This window comes from Marmota marmota, unplaced genomic scaffold (assembly GCF_001458135.2).
Source record: "Marmota marmota marmota unplaced genomic scaffold, marMar, whole genome shotgun sequence".
In the NCBI taxonomy this organism is placed as follows: Eukaryota; Metazoa; Chordata; class Mammalia; order Rodentia; family Sciuridae; genus Marmota; species Marmota marmota.
This window is the reverse complement of record NW_025999900.1, coordinates 24,471,205-24,493,288: the sequence shown is the minus strand read 5'-3', so window position 1 is coordinate 24,493,288 and position 22,084 is coordinate 24,471,205. Positions and strand designations below refer to the sequence as shown.

Sequence of the window (22,084 nt, the reverse complement as noted above, 5' to 3'; positions counted from 1 at the left end):
ACACGCAGTGCTGAGAAACAAACCAGTGCCTCACTCATGCCAGGCCAAGTGGACTACTGCTGAGCCCCTGCCCCAGGCCCCCTTGTAATTTTTTGAGACAAGGCCTCACTAACTTGCTGAGGCTGGCTTTGAACTTGCGGTCCTTCTGCCTCTATCCCAAGCTGCTGGGATTATAGGCATGTGACACTCAGAATTTAAAAAATGGGAAAATTAAAAAAATTCAGATAAATACTTTAATTATCACACAAAGCAGAAGTTGTATGTATACATATATAACAACTATGTACGTACATATACAACCATCTACAAATATGTAGCATAGGTACAAATTTTGAAAGGGAATATACAGAAAAATGTTTTAGGATATTGAAGATACATTTCTTTCTTATTTTGTAATAAACTCAACAAAACATTATACTAGGTAGGACTATTTTAGTGCTAGAGAATCTCATATAGATGAATTTGTTCAAGAGCTTCTCTATCAGTGTCTTCTGGTAGGCATGCATCATAGTTCAGTGGTACTTCTTTGACCCAGGGAGATAACTGTATATTAGTCTAGGGGAAAAACAAAACAAAACAAACAACCTATGAATAAACATGAATTACAGAATAATCCTACTTTCTGGAATTTCACGAAAGCATCATTAAGTAATTGAATACATTAGATTTTTACTATAATACACAGGACCAAGTTTACATGGAACTATGTGAATATATTTTTGTTGTACTAAACAAAAGGTCTATGTGTTTAGAGTTAAATTTATTCCGATTTTAGAACATTAAAGCATAAATACATAATAGTCATTTTAATGTAACTAGTGTAATAATTATCATTTGGTTTAAACAACAAAAGACCAAAATAACAATGGGAATATACTGAGAACACAGAAAAACTGTTCATACATCCACGGTAATAGATTTCCTTTCATAACCTTCATTAGACCCTTACTCTCCTATGGCAAACTTGAGCCTCCATGCCAGAGAAATTCTGGAATCACTACTGTATGTATTTGTTTAAAGAAGTTTATTTTCAGACAGGAATGCAGTAAAATTATCAAGAGTTTATGTATAAGGACTTTTTCATAAATATCAATTTCTAATGGTTATTTGAACAAATTTATGCATTTAGGGTGAAGACTATTATTCTGGTAAGTGAAAAATTACTTATATACATATATATATTAAAAAAAACATAAAGACCATATACATATTTTTAAAAAAATATCTTTGTGGTGCTAAGAATTGAACCCAGTTTCTCACACATGCCAGGCAAATGCTCTACCACTGAGCCACAACACCAGCCCCTAAAGACCATATATTTTAAAAGTTTTGTCACATCCCACCCCCCACACCCCTAGCACTCCAATATTAGGGATTTAACCCAGGAGCACTTTATCACTGAGCTACATTTCCAGCTTTTTTTATTTTTGATTTTGAGACATGGTCTTGCTAAATTGCTGAGGGCCTTGATAAATTGCTAAGGCTGCCCTTGAACTTGCCATTCACCGCCTCAGTCTTCTTAAATCACTGGGATTACTGGTACATGCTACTGTGCCCACTAAAGCTGTTTTTATGAGTATGGAAAATCATGGTGCAGTCACACCACTCATGGGGTAGGAATCTTACAAGGAAGTAACTGGAGAGATTAACACCTTTTCTTTATATATTCCTCTAGATTATTTCCCAAGCATGGATTACTTTTAAAATTTGGATGATTACTAAAAAAAATTTTTTTGAAGGTGTTATTGATCATTCCTCCTCCTCCTCCTTTATTTTTTTTTTTAAAGAGGAAGAAACAGGTAACTTAAATTTGACAGTGCTTATATATAAGGAACTCTCCACTACAGGAAATAATAATAATCATAGCTGGGTATGTCTGTAATCCCAGCAACTCAGGAGGCTGAAGCAGGGGGATTCCAAATTCAAGACAGCTTCAGCAACTTAGCAAGACCCTGTCTCAAAAGAAAAAATAAAAATGGCTGGGGATGTGGCTCAGTGGTTAAGCAACCCTGACTTTAATCCCTGGTACCAAAAAGAAATATAATAGTACCTTTAATCTGGGGATCTCAAAGAACTTCACAAATACTAATTAACCTTCATGAAAAGATCAATTTGCTGGGCTAAATTTTATTTATTTATTTATTTATTTAGTTAGTTAGTTAGTTATCGACAGACACCACATTTTTGTTTGTATGTGGTGCTGAGGATCAAACCCGGGCCGCACGCATGCCAACGAGCGCGCTACCACTTGAGCCACATCCCCAGCCCTGGGCTAAATTTTATTATTAAGTATCAGCATCATTTTATATGGAGAATCTGTGGAACAAGAAAATTGTTGTGCTGGACTCCCAACTGATTTAGAGGCCAAACTGCACAGAGTATGGAGTCCTCCAGTCTACTTATTTGAAGCCTTGTGTTCCTTTTGGTCTAAGGGACAATGTTTAATGTGGGTGTTCTGAGCCCCCTACAAATATTCAGTAGTGTTTGTTAACCCCAAACTATGACCCTAAAGTTAGAAAAATTGGGTAGAGAAGCAAAGGATTCTATATCCAAGTAAAGATTACAATTTCAGAGCTTTTGAGGCCAGGAAATAAATCTCAAACTAGTGCTTAAGTAATAAGGCTCCTGCTATTCTATCATTTGTCACTATTTCAGAGAGAACATTCCTAGAATATCATAACAGCTATCAAGGAAAAAAAAATACAGGAAAAAGTTTTGACAATAAAAATACTAGATAAGTGGTTTACATACCTGAAGAACTGAGAGAGATTCTTCAAGACTTGGCACTGTTAGTAATAATGATCCTTGCTTCCTTACATTATGGCTGATGTATTCCCAGGCTCTGCAACACATTAAAAATTGACATGTTAAAACAACAAGATATTACTGCATACCTATTAGAATGGACAAAATCCAGAATACTGACAACTGTAGATATGATCTGGATTTCTATACTGTGTATGAATCTTTTTTTTTTTTAATTGTTTTTTTAAGGAGAGAGAGAGAGAGAGAGAGAGAATTTATTTTTTTAATATTTATTTTTTTTAGTTCTCGGCAGACACAACATCTTTTGTTTGTATGTGGTGCTGAGGATCGAACCCGGGCCGCACGCATGCCAGGTGAGCGCGCTATCGCTTGAGCCATATCCCCAGCCCTGTGTATGAATCTTGATAGAATACTATACTACTAAGGAAAATGATGAAGTAATCTAGGGGCAGATGGGTAGTGGAATCATTTATACTTCTTTTAGTTATAGCAATGATTAGTGGGTTTATTAAGTTCTGGAGTTTATTAGCAAAATGATAAAATGTTCTTTTTCTCAGGCCGGATGTAAAATTATATGGCAGTGTTCAATAATAAATGTCATTGTGTTTGGGCTAGTGCTTTTTTGTTCTTTTGATTGTGGTTTCTAAAAATGATATATTTGGCAGTTATGTTCTGCAACATCTTTTCTTTTATTTTCTATAAAATAGAATTAATTATAGGTAAATGTTCTGGCACAACAATTCCAATATCAGAATGTTTTACTGTATCTTCTAAACTTACTTTTGTATATTGTCATTCACAAGAAGATAACTACAAGAGCCTATAACCTATCCATATTTAGAATTCATTGTTCTAGACAATTTAGAAGTGATTAAATTATATCATGTAGCCAATAGTTATTCAGTGAATCATGCAGAGTTCTTGAATGAACATACCAAGAAAGTTTTAAAAATAACCCAAATATACAGTATTTCCCATATCAATTTCCCAATAGTTTTCTTCATAAAGTGTAAAGTATTTATCTTTCAAGTTTTTTTTTGTTTTTTTGGTGTGTGTGTGTGGTAATGGGGATTTAACTCAGGGTTGCTTTACCATTGAGCTCACCTCCAGCCCTTTTTTATTTTTATTTTGTGACAGGGTTTGCTATCTTGCCCAGGCTGGCCTGGAATGATCCTGCCTTAGTTTCTGAAGTCACTGGGATTACAGGCATGTGTTACCATACTTGGCTTCTTTAAACTTCTTATAAAGCATAAACCTGCTAATATTTCACTTCTCAACAATTATGCAGTATTTTAGCTACCTGTCATTAACTTGTTATTTATTTAGTTAGTTTTTGGTACTGGGAATGGAGCCCAGGGGTGCTTTATCATTGAGCTACATTCCTGGTCTTGGTCTTTTTTTATTTTGAGACAGGTTCTCACTAAGTCAAGGCTGGCCTTGAATCTGCAATCCTTCTGCCTCAGCCTCCTGAGCTACTAGGATTATAGGCATGCACCACCACATCTGGCTTGTCATTAACTTTAAAAGGGCAAAGTTGGGCTGCGGATATAGCTCAGTTGGTACAGTGCTTGCCTTACATGTACACAGGCCCTAGGTTCAATCCCCAGCACCACACATACACACACACACACAAAGGGGACAAAAAGTAAATCATACTTTGTTCACTAGAAATTATGTTTGAAGAGGGCACTATGATTAAAACAACTTTGTTCATGGTCATGTGTTTAGTTTATGACCCAAACCACCACCCTCTCCCTGAGCTATGACAATATGATAGTTTCTTTTAAAACGAATTAAACTGTTCATTTCATAGTGACCTTAAAGAGTAGTAATTTGTGTGTATGTGTGTGTGTGTTGTGTATGTGTGTGTGTGTTGTGTATGTGTGTGTGTTGTGTATGTGTGTGAGAGAGAGAGAGAGAGAGAGAGAGAGAGAGAGAGAGAGAGATAAGCGGGAGGGGGGGAGAGAAAAGGGCGGAGGGAAAAGGAGAATAGAGAGGTAGTACATACAAGATGGTGGCAGAATAAAGAAGTTTGGATTCCGTTCAGTATTAACTATATTGGTCTACAATTCTGTGCATAATTTGTGAAAGAGACATATCCTACTGATGTACTAATGGAAACACATTAGTATAATTCCTTTTTATATATATGGAAAGGAGCTTTTCTGCATCTTGAATACTCAAATGTCATTATGAAAAATAAGAAATTAGCAACTCTAACTGGTTACCAAAACAGCATTTTAGATTGTATAGACTTTAGGAATTTCTAAATTAACAGTGGCAAGGACATCAGAAAAGTGATCATAGGGGCTGGGGTTATGGCTCAGCGGTAGAGTGCTTGCCTAGCATGTGTGGGGCCCTGTGTTCAATTCTCAGCACCACATAAAAATAAATAAAGATATTGTGTCCAGCTACAACTCAAAGAAAAAATATTAAAAAAAAAAAGTGATCATAGATTTGCTAGTTTTTCCACTACAGAAGAGTGGAATAAACTCCAGGAATCTACTATTATTACCTTAAGAACACTGTAAAATTCAATAATTAATCACTATTTTCCAGATTAATATTCTTATATGCTCCTTTATATATTCATTTATAAGCCTTAGTTAATATCAATTATTTTGTGATAGGATAGTAAATGATGTTATTTCACAAAAAAGTGAGGTAGAAAATCATAAGTATAAAGAACCACTGGGAACTGTTGTCTAATTTTATTTTTGGCTGTTTAAGCAAATGCTTGGGTTATACAATTATTTGATATCTGTGGAAAAATAGAAGAAACATTTTATGAAGTTTGTTTTTAATACTTTCATATATAATGTATTTTCTTATTAAAACAATCTCACAGTTGAGGTTGCTTTAAAAAAGTTTAATATTAGGATGTTTTTACTGTACCTTGTTGAATATATTTTAAAAACAATGGGCTGGGATGTGGCTCAAGTGGTAGCACTCTCGCCTGGCACGTGCGGGGTGCTGGGTTCGATCTTCAGCACCACATAAAAATAAAAAATAAAGATGTTGTGTCCACCGAAAACTAAAAAAATAAATATTAAAAAATTCTCTCTCTAAAAAAACCCCAAAAAACAAAATTTTGAATAAATAACGTACCTGGCCTGTTCTGCCTCATTAAGAAAATATTCGAAGACATTATTCATTATAACAACATCAGCATTTTGCAGAAGTGAACCCTGGGTGCAGATATCTGCATGAAGCACCTAAAGAAGAATGAGTATATGTAATGAACAAGTATATGCTATCACATAACCGCATAGGAAATATCTATATAGTGAAATATTAGATATAGTGAAACATTATGAGATTAATAGCTTTGACAATGGGAGATCAGTATACTGATGCCTATAGGAGAAACAATATCTAGTAAAAATCAAACTTCTGAAGATCTATTTGTTTTAGATGGAATTATTTATTAGGTCATAATTATGCTTTTTTAATTCCCAGTTCAGAGTTTTTTCCTCTATAATTATATCACTAGTTCTAAGTCAAAGAACCTAGGTTTGAATTATGGCTCCATTACCAATCAGGCTTGTAATCTAAGGTAGTCAGTTTTTTCATAAATAAAATGGAATCTCTTTATTTCACAGAACCAAGTGGGACCATATAAAAATTATAGGATACACACACATAACCCTAAAATTATAAAAGTAGGTTGTAAATTAGAGACTTTTTTTTTTTTGTTTTTCCTCCGGTACTGGGTGCTTTACTACTAAGCTACATCCCCAGCCCTTTTTACTTTTTGAGACAGGGTCTTGCTAAATTGCTTAGGGCCTCTCTAGATTGCTGAGTCTAGCCTTGAACTTGCAATTGGGTTACAAACTATAAATTGTTAATACACTGTTAACCCGACTTGTGTGACTCTTCATCTAAAATTGACTTGAATTATTATCTATTTAAAAAAGCAAGGAAGGACAGCAGAATAAAATAGACATTATCATTGCTGTATGTATATACGTGACTGAATGACCAATGTGATTCTGCAACCTGTATACTCAGAAATACCCAATCTGATTCAAATGTATGATATGTCAAGATCATTGTACTGTCATGTGTAACTAATTAAAACAAATAAAAAAATAAATAAATTGATTAAAAAAAAAAGCAAGTAAAACAATTTATTTAAGGGCTGAGGTTGTGGCTCAGCAGTAGAGTGCTTGCCTAGCATTTGTGGGGCCTGGTTTGTATCTTCAGCACTACATAAAAATGAATGAATGGAATAAAGGTATTGAGTCCAATTACAACTAAAAAATAAACATTTAAAAAAAATTATAAAAAAATTACACTTTAATCAAGAATTGCAGACCACAGGAAAGATAAAATAAAGAAATAAACAATTTTCATTTTAAAAAGAAAAATTTTACTTTGTATCATATTATTTCTTTTCAAATAAGCACTTGGTCTTACAAATATATAATATTTTGAAAGGTACAGGATCTAATTATTTAAAAAATATTTTCTTTCTTTAAATAATAAAAATACTAAAAAATTAAATAAAGTTGGCCTGGAGTTCTAAAAAGAGCTTTGACATATTCTCAAAACAAAGAAAAAAATCAGTTAATTACTTCAAACTTTCTAAATATGTAACTTAGATAAGAAATAGAGGGCTGGGGTTTGGCTCAGATATACAATGGACAACAGAAAATATATTTTAAAGAGTACCTTTATTCTATCATTGAACTGGTATTTTTTTATGACCATTTCTTGTAGCTGGCAAAAGTCTCCATTCAATTCTATTCCATAGAGTTGCTCTGCTGAACTGTAAAGGTAACCCTAAAAAAGGAAGATACATTTTGATGCTACTGAATTAATTTTCAATTTTGGGTTTGTTTCTACTTGAAATTTAAAGTCAGGTTTAAAAAAATATCCATAAAGTAAAAATAAAACTAAAGACAAGTAACATCTTGTAGTTTATGTAAAATTTATATAATCTTAAGAATATTTTGTAATATTCCCAGTCTTGACTAAGTAGTTACATTTTTAAAGATAGGTTTCTTATTTATTTTGTTTTATTTTAGGTACTGGAGATTGAACTCAGGGGCCCTTAACCCCTGAGCTACATCCCCCAAAGCCTTTTTATTTGCTAAGTTACTTGCTGAGGCTGGCTTTGAACTTGGGATCCTCCTGCTTCAGCCTCCTGAGTCACTGTGATTACAGTGTGTGCCTTGATTTCTTATTTTTCTTGATAAAAACAAAGTTTAAATGAGAAAAGTGACCATGTATAAATTCTGTGCACAATACTCGACTTCTGTAATTTCTTGGGAAGTTACACCAAGGGAAAGCAGCAAAGGAATTAATCTGTGGGAATATGATGGAAAATCATGTACAGTCTGACACTAGTGGGTGGTCACCAGAGGTAAATACTGGTTGATTTAAGGAAGTCAGCCTAGAGTTTGGCAATCTGCCAAAGATAATCCACCAATAAGTTAATAAGGATAATTAAAAAAAAACTATGTATTGTTATGCATTTTTTATTGTTATCATAAAAAATAATTTGGAAAGAAAGGTCAAATCATTTTCTGAAGATCACTGTGTACCAACGTACATAAAAACCAAATTTGTATTTATAGCTCTATCATGGATTTTTTAGAATATATTTAACAATGCATATGTAGGTATTCAAAAAATTTTTATTTATGGAATCAGTGACCTCAGAGAAAAATATCAATATATTTAAGATTTTCAACAATGATACCATGTATGTAATCCCAACACTCAGGAGGCGTAAGTGAAAGGATCACTTGGGTGCAGAGGTTCTAGGACAGCCTAGGCAACATAGCAAAACACTGTCCCCCCCCATCCCCCCCCAAAAAAAACAATAACAAAACAAAGAATATCAGACTGTATATTTTCTATTATGGCTATCTTTCTTAATTACAAAATGAAAGTTTAACCCTGAAAAATAAATTAAGCAGTAAAGAATTAACTGTTTCTGTATAAAGCAAGCAATGATATTTCTAGCATGAGCCTCTACTGTTATTGGTCACATGTTTTAACAAGCCTACTAATGACAACCAGAAACTACATTTCAGTTTTTTGATAAAATCATTTAAGTACACTGAAAATACTCATGATTTGAAAATCTTTTTTAAAAGCCATTTGAAACTTTTTAAAAGACATTCAAACTTTGGATCACAGAAAATGGGAGCAAGATATGTTCTTGGACATCATATAAGTTGCTCATTTACAGATGAAGAACTGGAGGCCAAGAGGCATTAAATGACTTGTTTATAGTCATACAGGGATTTCTTTTCTTTCTTTCTTTTTTTGTATAACTGGGAATTTCACCCAGGGGCACTACTTTACCACTGAGTTACATTCCCAGCCCTATTCACTTTTCAATTTGAGACAGGTCTTGCTAAGTTGCTGAGGCTGGTCTCAAGCTCGTGATCCTTCTATTTTATTTCAGCCTCCCGAGTTGCTGGGACGACAAGTGTGTCCCACAGCACCTGGCATAAGAGTTCTTATCAAAGCTCAGCATACCACTTTATTTTAGTTATAATACAGAAAAAAGTAGTGAGGATGTATGTAGCTCAGTGGTAGAGTGCTTGCCTAGCATATTCAAGGCTCTGGGTTCAATCACCATCACAAAAAGAAGTCAGTGGTGACTGATAAATTAGTAAAGTGTTATAAAAGTATTATGTTTCTGTAATATTTACATTCTTTGTGTTGTAGAGATAGATTAGTAAAGGAACTCAGACAGCTGGTTTTAGCATTCCAACCTCATTTATTATCATCAAATAGAATTTAGGAACCTGCTATGTTATACTATTTTAACTTTATTATGTTACTGTAATAAATAAAGCCAAGCTGTCACCTTGGATGGTGGCAGGCAAAGCTGTTGCTACAGGAAAGTATTTTCCAAAATGTTGAGTATGTCCGCAAATTGGACTTTACCCCAAAAAGGACTGTGCCAAGTCTGGAGCCAACGTCAACCAAGACCTTTCCTGACAGATCAGGGAGTACATGATGATAAATGAACTTCAATTCCATGAGGGAGAAGGAATGAGAAATAAATCCTGGAGAATTAGAACAGAGTGAACATCAATCTATGCTTTGCTATTAAGAATTGCATTCTGTATTTCTATAATTCTTTCACCTATATTTAAGAGTATATTTCATGTATTTTTCTTAATCAATGAGAGCCATCCGGAATTTATTTAGAAAAAAATATGATAAATTTGTACTCTACCCTCTAAGTTATATTATAGAAAAGGAAATAATAACTCTCTGACATTTAAAAGGGCTCTAGGAACCAGCTACCGAGATTATTGTCTCTATCTGTTCTTGCTACTGCTTGAAATGTCCTGGGTTTTTTCTTCCTTTTTGTTCTCTGACTTGTTGCTACTTGGTGGCTTCTTAACTTCCACATCTGGCTTTCTCACCTTACCCCAGGGTCAACCTAAAAACTGCCATGTACTGCTGCACAGACTATATATAAACTACCAGACAAATGATCATCTTTGGAGTTGTATAATGGAGAATGTGTGTTCTGCAGTGGTATGGAAAGAGATTAAAATATCTCCATAAGTTGCCCTTATTTCCTTTAACTACCACCATTTATTTTCTATCCTCAAGTCTATTTTCTTACCCCAGTTTCTGAGATAAAATTTCTGGGATAGCCTGAGTCAATTTTTTCCCCTGATATGCTAGACATAATATAATGGTCAGGAAGAGGAACAACCTTGGCCATAACCAATGGAAAGTGGCAAAGAAATGGAAACAGGTAGGCCAATCCCTTGGAACAGAATAAATGTTGTGACTAAGTCTCAGAAGTAACTTTTGGAGATTAGTTCTGACCACTGTAGTCATTATCTCCCTAGAATCCACATCATCCATAACTCTTTGCAATATTAGTACTTTTTCTCTGGGCTAAAGTCACCATTAATGTTTCAGAGCTAGATAAATCCAATGTCATATGAAGAACTCCTCCATGGTGACAGCTGTTTCAGATTCATTACAGTTATCTGAGCTGTTCTGGATATCTAGTCATTATTTATAACCTTATTTTTATGAAAATATAATAGCCTAGTCTTCAGACTTTTGTCAAACAGCTCTTCTGTAAAATTTCTAGAAATCAGATCTATTTGTTATGGTTTTATAGTTATAATTCACCTTTTAGTTTGTCCTCTATTATTCTTGTCCAAGACCTTTTCATTCTGTGAATTTCAACTACTTCAAATGGAAATTAGAAGTATTATCTAGAAATAGAATCTTAAACCAGTCAATCAGGTAAACTTAATCCCAAATTATAATGCAGGTACAAAATATTAGTAGTACCTAAAAAATTCAGGTTTGGTAATAGTTAACCTTTGAGAATGACATTATCTAAGATCAATAACATAAGCACAAGATTAATTCCTTGGAAAGGCAACCTGCTCCAAGCAATGGCTCTAAGTGAGCTGGAAAATGCATGTCTGAAACAACAGTTCAGTCAATTACATTCAGTTTAAACAAAGAATATATTAATAGAAAAATTAATATATTAGCATCATGGAGACATTTTAGTTTCCTGTTTGGGACACAGGTGCTGCAGCTGAGGAGCACATATGCAAGACTTACTGTCACTAGAGTTGTTCTGTTATGGGTCAGGGATGTTCACTGGATCAAAAATGGTCTGAATAAATTATTTCTTAAGATTATCTGTCTCTGTCTTGAGCCCATGTCTACCTAGTAATATTTGATCACTATCTGACTTCTCAAACATGTTTTTATAGGGAAAACATTTCGGACCCCTTGAAAAGTTACATTTCTTATTATAAACATATCAACAAATGGTTTGTAAATTAATCTCTGTTGAGTATATAGAATATGAGTTAGTTCTCCTGTGTCTAGCCATTTCTGATTAATTTTTGGACTTGAAAAATCATCTGTGATTATGCAGTTTTTAAATGTGTTCTGGAGGACATTAAGTGGCCAGCTTCCCTATGAAATATTTATATTGAGTCTCCTTATTGCAATATTTGGTAATGGCTATGCTGCAGGTTGGCCTTTTGCTTTAAAAAGTCTTCAATGGTCTCATCAAAAATGTGCACACTCATGACATGTCAGAAAAAGTACACATAAAGTCATCATATTTGTACACTTGAGTGCCTACCTAAAGGTGCTGTTTGGTGTGAGCCACACACCATACAGTAGTTTCTGCTCATTTTTCCTTCCTCACATAATGAATCAATAAAGTCTTCATCATAAAGGAATGCATCAACATGAACTGTGGGTTTTGGCTGCTGCTGTATCTAGAGGAGAGAAAAACATCAAAAGAAACATAAGTTAAAAAAAGTCTCTCTTTATTGCTAAATAAGGCAAAATATTAATGTTTCATATGCTAAAATTTTGAGAGTAACAAGGCACAAAAAGATAAGTTTCACTTATTCAAGTCAATAACTACTTTTTTCCCCCTTCATTTAATTACTGATACACTATTAACTTTTTATTTGACCTGGAAAAATACAAAACATGACTGTAAGAAATATCTAAAATTTCAGCTCCAAGTAATATTAGAGATTATCTTGTCCATCCTAAGGAGTATATTTTACAAAGAAATTGATACTCAAGATTTCTGTAAAGAAATTACACTATGAAGAGGGAGAAAGTTGAAACTAATGCTAGGTTTTCTGAGTTCTACGTGTCAGTTACTTACCATCAAAATACTTAGCAAGTAATCTTTGTCCAAAAAGCAAAGTTTTCAAATCATTAAAATGTTATTAAAACTTCATGCTTAGAGATAGCAGCCCTCTTTTAATATTGGTGGGTTGAGGTATAACTGCAGATGGCAACAAAGAACACTCAGATTCCTTATACCTTAACTATAATAAAAAAATCCTATATGGATTCTTAAAAATTTTATTTTACAAAAAAAATTCTTCAAGTATGTTAAAAATCAATGGACACATATAAAGATCAGAAGGAAACAGAGGAAGATAAAATCAGTCATTTTATTTATCGTGGTATATCATGATAATGATAAGATTGTTTTATTAAATACCGTCCAAACTGTTTTACAAATATTTCTCTCAATTTTTTTTAAAGAGAGAGAGAGAAATTTTTAATATTTATTTTGTAGTTTTCAGTGGACACAACATCTTTATTTTATTTTTCTGTGGTGCTGAGGATTGAACCCAGTGCCTCGCGCATGCCAAGGGAGCGCACTACCGCTTGAGCCACATCCCCAGCCCCTCCCTCTCTCAAATTTTACACTGCCTGCTTTCCTCCTTTGAGAATCCAATCTGAATGCTTGAATATCTGTAGTTTTGCAAAATGTTCATGATATGCATATACTATTAAGAATATAGCTTTAGTTCCTTTGCTCAGGCATTATAGGCTAAAAGCAGCACATGGAGGATGGCTATTTTCAGATTAGTGGTACAAGAGGCTATTATTATAAGTTTTGCTTTAAAAAACAGTATTTGTAGCATGTCTCCCTTACATGTCCAGATTTGAAGGAACCTGAATGAGAAAAAGGTTGTTGGGAGAAGAAAAACAAGAACTAATTCTAGAAAAAAGGAATGGAAGAATAAAGAAAAAATATGTGATGTAAAAACAGGAGAAAGAAACAAGAAGGTGAAGTCTATTTGTGATAAGCGAGGGAACTGCAACAAGGAAAAGAAAACCAGGGCAATAATGAATACAAGGACAGACTGTTGGCCTTCACTGGATATGGTTTTTGATTTTTGAGTGCCTTACAATCATGATGCTCTCAAGAAATATTTGTTGAATAACTATTACTAGGGAGCCAGAAGTTTAAGGATTCAAAAGAACTGGAAACATGGTTGAAGGCACTGCATGAAAACTGCTTAAAGCCGAATTTAAAAGTAATTAGACAAGAGAGGCTTTGATGTTAGGGAAGAATAGAAGAATCTTAAAGTAGAACAAATAGTATATTAATTTGATTTAATGTAATTACTTTTTGAAGGGCTAGATGTTCTGAGGAAAGCATGGTTTCTAAAGGTAAGCAATTCCGAAGGTCATCTGCTATGTTTTTCAACATAATGTCGTTATTGTCTTGAGTGAATTCATCAAAATCTCCTGAAAAAAAAAAAAAAAGAAATAGTTCTTTTAGTTGCAGTGATGCCTAGATTAATAATTAAAATGGATACATTTTATATCAGACAGCATCAATCAATTTATAACAATAAACCTTTTAAAAAAATGACAAATTTAAGTATTTTTTGGTACTGGGGAATGAACCCAAGGGTGCTTTACTACTGAGTCACATCTCCAGCCCTTTTAAATTTTTTTTTTCTAAGACAGGGTCCTTAAGTTGCTTAGGCCTTGCTAAGTTGCTGAGGCTGGCCTCAAATGTGCAATTCTCCTGCCTCAGCTTCTTGCTAGGATTACAGGTGTGCACCACCATACCTGGTGACAAATTCAAGTTCTAACACAAATTTAACTTAAAATGTTGAATTTTTTATTTTCCCAAACTGCCAATCAAAGCAAAGATATTTAAGAAAATATGTAGTATTTTAACTATGTTATTTTTATTCAAAAGTACTTCCGTTAGTATTTAGAGTCTGAAGCTCATTAATAAAAAGTCAAAAATTTTATCTCTGACCACATGGATCAAAACCTAGGATCATAGCTCAAGGATTATTAAAATTACCTTAGTAATCTGAATATCCCTGATTCTGATAAAATGTGCTTGATATCAAATTAAAAAAGACACTAATATCCTAACATCTGGTACAAACTATACAATAAATAATCATGTTGTTCTGCTGCACTAGAGCAAAGAGGAGGATGGGGGAGATATAGTGGGAGAGAGAGAAGCAATAAAGATTAATAGATGGTGAATCTAGATGAGGATATAAAATGGTGTTTTTATTATTTTTATTCAAAAGTACTTCCATTAGTATTTAGAGTCTCAAGCTCATTAACAAGTAATTAATAATAATAACATTATTGTTTCAACTTTGCTGTGGGCTAAATTCTTTTTTTTTTTTTTTTGGTACTAGATATTGAACCCAGGGTTCTTTTTTTTTTTTTTTTGAGCACTAAGCTCCTTTCCCAGCCCTTTTTGTTTGTTTGTTTTGAGATAGGGTCTCACTAAGTTGCTTAGGGGCTTGCTGAGTTGCTGAGGCTGGCCTTGAGCTTGAGATCCTCCTGCCACAGCCTCTTGAGCCATTGTGATTATAGTCATGTGTCACTGTGTCTGGCAGTGAGTTAATTTTTAATTGATTCTAAAAAGTATTATTTCTAAGCAGTTCATATACACATTTAAAATAGAATGACTTATCTAGAAATAAAATACTTTTGAAGTCAGCTACTCTTCGATGCCAAAAGCAGACTGGAAAGGACACAATAAAATGATGGAATAGAAAATAAAGTATTTACCCTTCCTTTAAGAGACTCTCTTATACTAAATTCTTGCTAGGTAAAATGACCCCAAGGGAATTGTGTCTTTCTTACTGTTAAAAATAGCTACAGGGGCTGAGATATAACTCACTGATACAGCACATGCAAGTGCTGTACTCACCACCACCAAAAAAACAAAAAGAAAGAAAGAAAAACAGCTGTAGAAGGAAAACAAGGACATCCGGAAGGAAATATCATTAATTTCCACATCCCTCAAATCTCTGGTTGTCTTTAAGTAAGCTCATGATCTCCTTTTTTTATTTTAAAAAAGTTTTAAACTGATCTGTAAAACATAAACATTATACATATTTAAGGGGTATCATGTGAGGTGTTGATGCCTGTGTAATGTTTAAATCAGGTTAAACATATCTATCTTTTTTTTGAACACTTACATACTTCTTTACGGTAAAAACATTCAAAATCCTTTTTTCTAGCCTTTTGAAATTTACAGTACATTATTATATAATGTCACCATACTGTGTAACAGCACATTATCTTCTTATTAAACAAAATAATTTTGTTTGTTCAGAATGACATCTTCATGTCACAAACTAAAAATTGCAGGTTTTATAGCTTACAAAATTTTTCATATAGAAACTAAGTCATTTAACTATTACAACATCCTTGTGAGAAACACAAAGCATTTACAGGTTAGGAAACTGGGTGGTTTTTTTTTTTTTTAAATCTTTAATTTATTTATTTTTATGTGGTGCTAAGGACCAAACCCAGGGCCTTGCACATGCTAGGCAAGTGCTCTACCACTGAGCCACAACCCCAGCCGATGGGTGGGTCTTTTAAGGTAAAAGAATTGCCAAAAGTTATAAAGCAGGCCAACAACTACATAAGAACATAAGCCTACATTGATGCCTCTGAAAAATGTGTTCTTTTTCTCTATACCACAAAGATTCTTTCTCTGCATAAATTCTCTTGGAGCAATAATACCACCAAGATAAATTACTTGGCTCTCTGAACTAATGTGGGAAGGCCTTTCAGCTTTTTTCCAAAACTTTCTTTGCATACCTTGGATAATAGTCTCAGTTATTGCTTCAAATAATTTCTAGGAGACAATATAAATTATAGAGAATATATATTTGTTTTTTGAGGGATTGAACTCAGGGCACTTGACCACTGAGCCACATCCCCAGCCCTATTTTGTATTTTATTTAGAGACAGGGTCTCACTGAGTTGCTTAGTGCCTTGCTTTTGATGAGGCTGGCTTTGAATTTATGATCCTCCTGCCTCAGCCTCCCAAGCCACTGGGATTACAGGTGTGAACCACTGCACTCTGCAAAAATAATATTAAGTTGGCTTCCTGGGACTGGAGATGTAGTTCAGTGGTAGCATACTTGCCTAGCATGCGTGAGATCCTGGGTTCCATCCCTAGCACCACACACAAACACACCCACACACAAAAAGCCTTCCAAATTATTTTAGGTTGAACTTAATTAACACCTTTGATGAATTTTTTTCTATATTAGCTTTCTTAATTATATTTCTGAAATCTAATTTTCCAAAGGTGCTAATTAATATCTAACGTTTGTTTAGTTTCCTTCTGTAGATAGAACACAATGTGAGAGCTTTTATGATTAAAATTAAAAAAAATTTTTTATTGCCTTTATTTGTTTTTATGTGGTGCTAGGATCGAACCCAGTGCCTCACACTTGCAAGGCAAGTGCTCCACCACTGAGCTACAACTCCAGCTCTGATTCAAATTTAATTCTAATAATATTACTTACACCAGTGATTTTTTTTTAGTTGTAGATGAACACAGTGCCTTTATTTTTATTTATTTATTATTTATGTGGTGCTGATGATTCAACCCAGGGCCTCACACATGCTAGGCAAATGCTCTACCACTGAGCTACAATCCCAGCATTCCACCAGTGATTCTTGTTAAGTAGTGTAACTAAAGAAGCCCCCCCCCCCAAATCTTATTAAACTAAAATATTTTATAGCCTTTTTGGGTTTAATTATGAATCAAAAACAACCATGTTGGGCTGGGGATGTGGCTCAAGCGGTAATGCACTCGCCTGGTATGCGCGGGGCGCTGGGTCCGATCCTCAGCACCACATAAAAATAAAATAAAGATGTTGTGTCTACCGAAAACTGAAAAATAAATATTAAAACATTCTCTCTCTCTTAAAAAAAAATGTTAATAAAACAGTTGTGTTTTTACAAACTTTTATAAAATCAAAGAGTCTTAGAGCAGAAAAGGAGCTTACACTATGACCTCTTACTAAAAGGCAAAATACCATGTATGAATCACTTCATACCTGATATATAGTTGTTCAATCTTTACCACATTAAAGGACAGCATTTCTTCCAGAATCTTCCCCTTTATAACATTAGCTCAGTTTTGTTTTCAATTTTAGCTGAAAGTTATCACTCTCTTTAATGTTATGCATTTACTTATAGTCCTTAAGGTATACTAGACTTTGCAGTGTTTAATCAAACATTACCATTAACTTCCAAGAACCCTATAAGGTGGGACTATTAAAACTCTGTTTCCACAATTTAGAAAAACATCTGAGATCATAAGATTAAGTTATTTGCCTTAGATTCCACAGGTCAGAAACTGGCAGAACTGGGATGAGAAGGCAGGTCCAAGTCTGAATCACAGTATCATACAGCCCCTCTGTAGTACAAAGAAAGTAGCTAGTAGCAGCTCTCCTATCACTACCTTAGGTTTTTCTCCCTCGCTGTAAGCATGGTTCTTCTTATGATGTGGCAGCCATATCCTTCACCATCTTTGCTATCTTATGGGCTTTCTCAACAGCTCCTTTAAATTTGGCCCTGGAACTGAACATTCTGGCAACCTAGTTCTCTAGCCCATGATTACCTTTGTTTCTTTTCTTCTGCTATAATTCTGTAGCACTCTAGAACTCTGATTGCTACTGCTACTGAGTTATTGATAAAGTTGGAAGGAGTGGTGGTGGCAGTAAAATTGTAATGGATCATATGTAAAAATCTAGGAAGCTGGAGAAAAGTGAGACTGGTGGTAAATTGTGAACCATCACTATGAATTTCCAGCTGACTCCCTAGTTAAATGTATTTTTCTGGGAGTCAATCCCCAAATTGATGTAAGCATCACCAGTTAAAATCAAAGGTACATTGAAACTGCACATTAAATTATTCAGTCACCACTTATTCATTAATAAAGGAAGATTGCATCTGTGTGTGTTTGTTTATATAGTGCTAGGGATCAAACCCAGAGCCTCGTATATGCTAGACAAGCATTTTATCACTGAGCAACACCCACAGCCCCAAAAATATTGTTGAAGGCTATCAGGTGGAAATGAGAGGCATCCCTCAACATGGACAACAAACTCTGATTTAACCACATTCAAAGATAAACAGATTTCTTTATTTACTACAGGGTTTTGCAACCTGATTCTAGTCAAGATCAAAATAAGGGCCTTATATGGTCAAAAGAAGGCACGTGAAGTTGTATGCTTGGGTGTGGAAATAAATATATTTTCTTATAAAAAGTTTCCTTAAGAGATGTTTAGTAATAATAGCTAATATTTATTAGGTACTATATGTAAGGTACTGTATTAAATGCTGTACATGCACTTCCTTTTAGTCTTCAAAACTGAGGCAACACCATTATTTTCTCCATTTTTGGTTCCAGAGTCTATGCAATCAAACATTGCATAATGAGGGATAAGAAACACTCATTTAAAAATCACTTCTCGGGGATGGGGTAGAGCACTTGCTCTACCATGTATTGAGGGGCTGGGCTTCCTACTTAGCATCATTAAAAAAATAATAATTTCTCCTTAGGTTCTGGTTCTTATTTTCAACTTTTAATTAAACCATCCTCACTCAGCTGGCTTTGGCCTATTCTCTGGAATACACTCTGAATAGAGTTTTTTTTAAAAAAAAGGACCTTGGAATTAAGACCACTTGAATTCAAATCGTGGACCCATCAATTAATTAGGTGAGTTACTTAATTGTGAGCCTCAATTTTCTCATCTATAAAGTGGGAATAAAGAACAATACCTTTATCAAAAGACTGTTTTGAGGATTAAGTGAGTATATAAATTCCATGTTAAGAACATTGCTTTAGCCAGGTGCAGTGGCGCATGCCTGTAATTCCAGAGGCTGCGGAGGCTGAGACAGGAGGATCATAGATTCAAAGCCAGCCTCAGCAATGGCAAGGTGAGACCTAAGCAACTCAGTGAGACCCTATCTCTAAATTAAATACAAAATAGGGCTGGGGATGTGGTTCAGTGGTTGAGTGCCCCTGAGTTCAATCCCTGGCACCCTCCTCCAAACCCTCCCCCCCCAAAAATGAACACTGCCTTAGAACAGTAATCAGTCACAATAATATTCAATAAATGCTAATTAACATTTGAGGGTCAGTTTGAGGTTAAGAATTTGGTAAGTGTATTTTCAAAAGTTGCATTAAGGGGGCTGGGGATGTGGCTCAAGCAGTAGCGTGCTCGCCTGGCCTGCGTGCGGCCCGGGTTCGATCCTCAGCACCACATACAAACGAAGATGTTGTGTCCGCCAAATACTAAAAAAAATAAAATAAATATTTAAAAAAAAAAAAAAGTTGCATTAAAAAATGTTGTCAATTTCATGAATTGAAATGGAAACATGCCCAGTTTAATCATTTAAGTAAGATATACCCATCTCATGTTTTCATAAATTTTTATTCTGTTCTTTTTATCCAATGTCACAGATTAATAATAGTCAGTAGATAACTTTCAGATCTTGAAGGGAAATTTTTATAGTCTCTAACTATTCACTCCTATGCCTTGACAGTTTATAGTTATAACTGTGAAAAATTAGGAACACTGCCACTAACGTTTTGGTACATCATCTGCTTACATCTCTAGGATTATTTTCTTACTACAAATTTTCGACTGGAAAGTACTTAAACATTGCAATGGCTTTTGCTACATATTTGCAAATTTCTTGCCTGAAAGATTATTTAAATTTACTCTAACAGCTGTGAATATTGTTTGTTTCTTCAAATCATCACAGAATTGAATATTATCATAAAACAAACCTCGTTGTTTTAATTTACTTTATTAAGTAAATTAAATTAGTGAAGTTGACCATCTTTTAACATGTATAAGAACTATTGCAGAATATGTGGAAACAGTATGTAATCTGGAGAAAGATTAAAGGATGGTGTGAATTAGCTATGTAAGAACAGTAAAGTGTTTCTCATATATGTAGGTGGGAAGGGAAGAGAAAAATAAGTGCAAAATTAATTATTTAAACTCCCCTACACACACACTTATATTATAAATATATTATTTTTTGGGGGGAGGGGGACTGGGGATTGGACTTAGGGGGGGACTTAACCACTGAGTCACATCGTCAGCCCTTTTTAAAATTTTGAGACAGGGTCTTGTTAAGTCGCTTAGGGTCTTGATAAGTTGTTGGGCTGGCTTTGAACTCAGATCCTTCTGCCTCAGGCTCCTGAGCTGTTGGGATTATAGGTGTGTCACTGTGCCTGGTCCCTACTTATATTTGAATTAAATACCTAGGGAAAGATGACAGTCTATGAATCAAATTAAGTTTTTATATCTAGTTAGGTATTAAGTCCTACCACTTTTAATTTTGAATCCTATTTCCTCTTCATTTCCACTTCAACAACCTCATAAGTCAATACATCCCACTTAAATACCGTTACTAACACATATATTGCTTCTTGATTTCAGTTTCTCCCCACTATAAAATACCTCACATATTTACTTTAAACCAATCTTGTTTAAACCTCATTTTCTTGTGGAACTAAGGGCCAAAGTGAGGGGAATTCTACCTCTGCGCTATATTCTCAGTCCTTTATATTTTTTGATAGTGTCTTGCTCAGTTGTCCAGGCTGACCTCAAACTTGTGATACCTTGTGCCTCTGTCTCTCAAGTAGCTGGGGTCAGAGATGTGTGCCATATCTAGTTGAAACTATGAAATATGCTTGTATCCTGTGATTTAGTACTAGTCTTTTTGCATATCCTCTAGGAGCTCTAAGTAGATAATCAAGTTGTGTGTCAATAGACAGTTTTACTTCTTACTTTCTAATTGGGATGCTTCCCCTATTTTTTTCCCCCATGAAATACTGGCTAGAACCTCTATTAAGTTATGGTGAATCACACTAACTGATTTTCTAATGTCTAAACAACAGGGCATTCCTGGGATAAACCCACTTGCTCATGCTATATTATTCTTTTTACATATTATAACCAATTTAAATATATAACAAGGGAGATTTTGAAAAAAGTACAATTGTGTTTTTATTTGATGGAAAATTTTTGCTCAGTACACTTTTCTAGATTTTGCTATTTTTAATATTATCTCATATGGCTGAGAACTTTTCACAAGTTCATGTGGTTTCAATGGTCAGAAAATATGAAGTTACAAGGACAGCTCAATACTAATACTATATAAAATTGGAACAGTATGCTAACAGATGTAACTAGATCCTAGACTACCTTTTAAAATTGTGGAAATTTCAAAGAACCTCTAACAACTCTGTAACTGCTGCTCAGCAACATGATCAGTTCTGCTCAATGAAGATGTATTTAAATAAAGTATACAGGAAAGTGTCTATGAACTTCTATTCAACAATTATTTTCTTTAAGTAATTAAATATTTCCTTGATGATTCTGTTAATTTCCTTAGAGCAAACTCGAATTTTCTCCTTTGTAATTTGATCCTAAGTAGAACTGTATTGCGCTATTGGCTTGATTTCCCCATTTATATATATATATATTTTTTTGTTTTGTTTTTTTAAATTTTTTATTGTTGGCTGTTCAAAACATTACATAGTTCTTGATATATCATATTTCACACTTTGATTCAAGTGGGTTATGAGCTCCCATTTTTACCCCATATACAGATTGCAGAATCACATCAGTTACACATCCATTGATTTACATATTGCCATACTAGTGTCTGTTGTGTTCTGCTGCCTTTCCTATCCTCTACTATCCCCCCTCCC

At 34.3% G+C, this 22,084-nt stretch overlaps 1 protein-coding gene across 2 annotated transcripts in view; it reads right to left on the bottom strand.

The window, feature by feature from the left end:
- Positions 1-219: 219 nt before the first annotated feature.
- LOC107147158 overlaps positions 220-22,084 on the bottom strand; it is a 25,798-nt gene continuing 3,933 nt past the window's right edge. For both annotated transcript variants that reach the window (XM_048798691.1, XM_015491576.2), the window contains 7 exons: positions 13,682-13,803; positions 11,876-12,014; positions 9,676-9,797; positions 7,441-7,551; positions 5,875-5,981; positions 2,752-2,842; positions 220-555 (listed from right to left, as the gene is read on the bottom strand). In XM_048798691.1, the coding sequence (XP_048654648.1) occupies positions 439-555; positions 2,752-2,842; positions 5,875-5,981; positions 7,441-7,551; positions 9,676-9,797; positions 11,876-12,014; positions 13,682-13,803 (809 nt within the window). In that variant the 3' untranslated portion in view covers positions 220-438. The remainder of the gene's footprint in view (positions 556-2,751; positions 2,843-5,874; positions 5,982-7,440; positions 7,552-9,675; positions 9,798-11,875; positions 12,015-13,681; positions 13,804-22,084) is intronic.